Raw genomic sequence first — 5605 nt, forward strand, 5'->3', positions numbered from 1 at the left:
GGCAGGTGGGACAAGTGTGGGTAGGATATTTTTGTTGGCATGGACAAGTTGGGCTGAAGGGTCTGTTTCCACTGTGTATGACTCTATTGCATGACCAACCTCTTGCCCACTTGTTTTCTCTATCTATACCTTCTGTGATTGCCACATATCTTGGCAACCCTTATACATTTTTATATTCATCAAATCTGACTTTCATTCAAGTCATTAATATAGATTATAAAATGATGAGGCTTCAACACTGATCCTTTTGACACTCCGGTCATGACCCATTGCCAGTCCAAAAGCATCCCATTTATCTTGACCCTGTCTGCATGTAATTTCTTCATTGAAATTGGAAAGATGGGTTGTCAACATGGTTTTTAAAAAAAGCGTATGAGATCCTGGCCTTTTAAGAGTACATGGGGAAGAATGAAAAATTGATCAGCAAACTCCAAGACCTGGGACTCAATATCCGATTGTCTTATTTGCTCCTGGATTTCCTCACCTCAAGACCAGATTCACTGAGGATTGGCAAGAACACCTCCTCCAAAATTTCCATCATGTGTTCCTAGCACCCTGCTCTACTTATTTTCCATGCTATGACAATAACACCATCTCCAAACTTGCTGATGACACCAAGGCAGTGGGTTGTGTAAAAAGGAGTTATCGGTCAGCATACAGGAGATTAAAAATATGGCACCAACATTTCACTCAATGTCATCAAAACCAAGGAGCTGATTGTGGACCTCAAGTGGAAAGACTGAACAAATTTAAATTCCTGGGAGCCCCTATCTCAGAGGACCTTTCCTGGACTCAACACACAAAGGTCATTGTGAGGAAAGCACATCAGGAGTTTGTGGAAGTTTGTTATGACATCGAAAATCTTCTACAGATGGGGAGTATGCTGACCCACTGCGTCATGGTCTGGGAGGGGGGCTCCTATTTCTCGGAGTGAAAAGCCTTGCAAAAAGTAATAGATGTGGCCCAGTACATCACAGACAAAACTCTCCCCATCATAGAGAACATCTACATGAAATGCTGCCATCAGAGAGCAGCAGCAACACCTAATATTCCATCTGGGAACTCTCCAACCCGATGACATAACCATTGATTTTCTGGTTTCTGCTAGACCACACCCTGTTCTCCCCTCTTCCCTTCTACAAATTTGCTGACGATTCCACAATAGTGGGCTGTATTATAAAGAGGTGATGAATTAGTATACAGGAGGGAGATTGAAAACTTGGCTGAATGGTGCACCAACAGCAACATTGCACTCAACGTCACCAAAACCAAGGAGCTGACTGTGGACTTGAGGACATCAAGTGGTGTATAATCCGGTCATTGGGGGATCATTGGTGGAAAGTGTGTCTCCTTTCCTCCAGCTTTCCACCCCCTTCCCTCTCCATTCACAGAGCTTTCCCCCTCTTTTCAGTTGTGTCCTCCCTCCCTTATTCACCTATCATCCCTTTCCTGTGGGCCGGTGCTCCTCTTCCCAACTATTTTATTCAGGCACCTGTGAACATTTTGCTCATATCTTGATGAAGGGCTCAAGCCTGTAACATTGGTTATATATCTTTATCTTATGGCATGTCTCGAGGTTATAGCTTGGGAAATAAGACACACAACAAGGAGTGCAGTTGACATTGAGTTATTGAACTGGCTGCTCTTTTACATAGTCAGGTAGACCCTGGCTCCCATGTCACTGATGGGCGTAGCCAGTGTTCCTTCAGGCTCAGATTGGTGTCCTCATGACTTGCCATCGGTGATTGGCTGGATCTGCCCGTTTTGTTGTGGCTTCATCGACAGCTGTGGTTTGTGCTGGCCTGGGCACTGATTGGGCCTTTTGTGATCCGTCACCAGCGATTGGCTGGCTGAGGCAGTTTTGCAGCGGCCTATGGGAACAGGCCACTGACACTTCATGCTGCCCACTTGATTGTTGTGGTCGCACTGCATCTTCTGTTTTGGCCTGTGGCGACGGCCATGGGTCGCTACAATCTTTGGTGTTTGACCTGCTCAGTTTCTCCAGCATTGTGTCTATACTTCAATCACTGCATCTGCAGAATTTTGTGTTTTACTCTAAGTTGCGACACCACCCAGCGTAGGCTTTATTCTCACTGCTGCCATATGGAAAGAGCTATAGTTGCTGCAAGACTTGTACCATCAGATTGAGGAACACTGCTACCACTCCACCACCAAATCTCTAAACAACAAACAATCAGAGACTCTTACTTTACACATTATTTATTACTGAATATTTATTTTAGGAATTGCGCAGTCAGTTTGCTTGCATTTTTTTCTTTATTTACTTTTCACTCTTTCATATACGTATCTTTTCTTGAGAACTTTTTTTGCACTACCAATAAATAGAAAATCTGCCTGGCCTGAAGGCAAAAGAATCTCGGGGTTGTACGTGAAGTCATGTGAAGTCATGTGTGCACGCTGACAATAAATCTGAACTTTGAGCATTAGGCCAGGACTGAAATATTGTGGAAGTGATGAAATGGGGTGCGAAACATTTCGAGGATGCAGGATGTTCTAAATCTTACTTGGAGCGGCTAGTGCAATTCTCCATGAAAAGTGGTTGCAAAGGAAATTGTCAGCATCCGGCAGACGAGATAGAAAAGATCAAGAACTAGGGGTAAATGATGAAGAAACTAATTGTGGGAATTAGGAAAATCTGAGTTGGGTAGAAAGTTCAGACGACAAGGAGAGATGGAGGAAGGAAGAGTAAAGAAGGGCACAAGGAAAAGCAGGTCGATACAATAAAGTGGAGACAAAGAATAGGAGAAGAGGAGAGGGAGAGGTAGGAAAGGAAGGTGGGGGGGGGGAGTCAAAGCATAATGGATGGAGGCTGAAGAGGAGAGAATGGTAGGGGACGGGAAAGGATCCCCTGGGGTGGAGCAGGGCAGGAGGCAAGGAAAAGAGAGGCAAGAGGAAAACAAGGAGCGAGAGGGAACAAGGGTGGAATGGGGAGGGGGTGAGAGAAGAGTTATTGTGGTGGAGGAAGGAGGAGATAAGGAACGGAGAACACAGGTGTAAGAAAGTAGGTGACTCGAGAGGTTGGGAGGATAAGAGAGGAGGGGGGAAGGAGAATATAAGAAAAATAGGAGGAGAAAGGGAATATGGGGGAAAGAAGAGAGTAGTTGAGCGGAAGGGGACAGGCTGGGGGGAGGGGGACAAGTGGGGCGAAGGGGGACGGGAAGGGGACAGGCTGGGGAAGACGGACAGGCGTGGCGAAGCAGGACAGGCTGGGGGAAGGAGTGGAAGGGGGCGGTGCTGCCACATTGCGCAGCCAGCGCGCCCGTTCCTGGAGCCGCAGCCCGGGCTGTTGGAGTGCCGGCGGCACCGGCCCGGCTCCGTGTGTCCTGCCGCCGCCCGCACAGCAGCCGGAGCCGTGGGCAGCGGTCCTGAGGCCGAGCCCCGGCGCTGTGCCCTGACCATGGCTCAGGAAACGCGCAGGTTCACCCGCGCCCTCAGCCGACCCGGCACCGCCGCCGAACTCCGGCACAGCGTCTCCGAGGCGGTGCGGACCTCAGTGTTGCTGGTGAGTGGGGATTGGAGGAGGGATGGGGGGGGACTGTCCTCGCCCCTCCGCGCCACCGGTCCTGTGTCCGCGACGCGTGGTCTGGGCCCACGACACGGTGTCGCGCCGAGCATCAGCTGGAGGGGAGGGGAGGGGAGAAGGAGGAGAGCGAGGCGAGGGGATAGGAAAGAAGGTAAGAGGGGAGGGGGTGGGAGAGAGTTCTGTATTGGGAGAAGTAGCAGAGGATGGAGGAGTTGAGGTTCGGACGAGAGAGGGACGGGGAAGGGAGAAGAGGACGACAGGGGAGGATAAAGGGCAGCAAGAGGATAGAGAGGGAGGGGGCAAGTAGAGAGAGATGGGGACAGTTGGAGAGGGAGGGGGGTAGGTGGAGAGAGATGGGGACAGTTGGAGAGGGAGGGGGGTAGGTGGAGAGAGATGGGGACAGTTGGAGAGGGAGGGGGGTAGGTGGAGAGAGATGGGGACAGTTGGAGAGGGAGGGGGTAGGTGGGGAGAGATGGGGACAGTTGGAGAGGGAGGGGGGTAGGTGGAGAGAGAGGGGGCAGGTGGAGAGGGAGGGGGGTAGGTGGAGAGAGATGGGGACAGTTGGAGAGGGAGGGGGGTAGGTGGAGAGAGATGGGAGACAGTTGGAGAGGGAGGGGGGTAGGTGGAGAGAGATGGGGACAGTTGGAGAGGGAGGGGGGTAGGTGGAGAGAGAGGGGGCAGGTGGAGAGGGAGGGGGGTAGGTGGAGAGAGATGGGGACAGTTGGAGAGGGAGGGGGGTAGGTGGAGAGAGATGGGGACAGTTGGAGAGGGAGGAGGGTAGGTGGAGAGAGATGGGGACAGTTGGAGAGGGAGGGGGTAGGTGGAGAGAGATGGGGGCAGGTGGAGAGGGAGGGGGGTAGGTGGAGAGAGAGGGGCAGGTGGAGAGGGAGGGGGTAGGTGGAGAGAGAGGGGGCAGGTGGAGAGAGATGGGGACAGTTGGAGAGGGAGGGGGGTAGGTGGAGAGAGATGGGGACAGTTGGAGAGAGAGGGGGTAGGTGGAGAGAGAGGGGGCAGGTGGAGAGAGATGGGGACAGTTGGAGAGGGAGGGGGTAGGTGGAAAGAGATGGGGACAGATGGAGAGGGAGGGGGGTAGGTGGAGAGAGAGGGGGCAGGTGGAGAGGGAGGGGGGTAGGTGGAGAGAGAGGGGGCAGGTGGAGAGAGATGGGGACAGTTGGAGAGGGAGGGGGTAGGTGGAGAGAGATGGGGACAGTTGGAGAGGGAGGGGGGTAGGTGGAGAGAGAGGGGCAGGTGGAGAGGGAGGGGGGTAGGTGGAGAGGGAGGGGGGTAGGTGGAGAGAGAGGGGCAGGTGGAGAGGGAGGGGGCAGGTGGAGAGGGGGGGCAGGTGGAGAGGGAGGGGGGGTAGGCTGTGAGTTTGTAAACAGTGTGTATGCTTGTATGCAATGTTAAATGCTAGGAATTGAAGATTGAATTTTATTGGAATTCTTTGTTGATAATCAGATTGTTAATGTTTTTATCTTGTGACGTGTGTTTTGTTGTGAGATTATAAAAAAAAGTGGTGGTTATTTAAAAAGGAATAATAAAATTGAGATGCCACGAACCTCCACTACACTTTGATGTACAGTATTTCCCCAATCAGTTCCTCTCCCTCCCCCTCCCCTCGCAGTCCCCCCTCCCCTCGCAGTCCCCCCCTCCCCTCGCAGTCCCCCCTCCCCCGCAGTCCCCCCCGCCCCCGCAGTGCCCCCCGCCCCCGCAGTGCCCCCCGCCCCCGCAGTCCCCCCCGCCCCCGCAGTGCCCCCCGCCCCCGCAGTGCCCCCCGCCCCCGCAGTGCCCCCCGCCCCCGCAGTGCCCCCCGCCCCCGCAGTGCCCCCCGCCCCCGCAGTGCCCCCGCCCCCGCAGTGCCCCCCGCCCCCGCAGTGCCCCCCGCCCCCCGCAGTGCCCCCCGCCCCCGCAGTGCCCCCCTCCCCCGCAGTGCCCCCCTCCCCCGCAGTGCCCCCCCGCCCCCGCAGTGCCCCCCGCAGTGCCCCCCGCCCCCGCAGTGCCCCCCGCCCCCGCAGTGCCCCCCGCCCCCGCAGTGCCCCCCGCCCCCGCAGTGCCCCCCGA

The 5605-nt window shown here is 54.5% G+C and overlaps 1 protein-coding gene across 3 annotated transcripts in view; it reads left to right on the plus strand.

Annotated features, from left to right (window-relative positions):
* The first annotated feature begins 3263 nt into the window (after positions 1-3263).
* dock9b (dedicator of cytokinesis 9b) overlaps positions 3264-5605 on the plus strand; it is a 346813-nt gene continuing 344471 nt past the window's right edge. For all 3 annotated transcript variants that reach the window (XM_069890523.1, XM_069890538.1, XM_069890537.1), the window contains exon 1: positions 3264-3523. In XM_069890523.1, the coding sequence (XP_069746624.1) occupies positions 3419-3523 (105 nt within the window). In that variant the 5' untranslated portion in view covers positions 3264-3418. The remainder of the gene's footprint in view (positions 3524-5605) is intronic.

Source organism: Narcine bancroftii, chromosome 7, assembly GCF_036971445.1.
Source record: "Narcine bancroftii isolate sNarBan1 chromosome 7, sNarBan1.hap1, whole genome shotgun sequence".
Lineage (NCBI taxonomy): Eukaryota > Metazoa > Chordata > Chondrichthyes > Torpediniformes > Narcinidae > Narcine > Narcine bancroftii.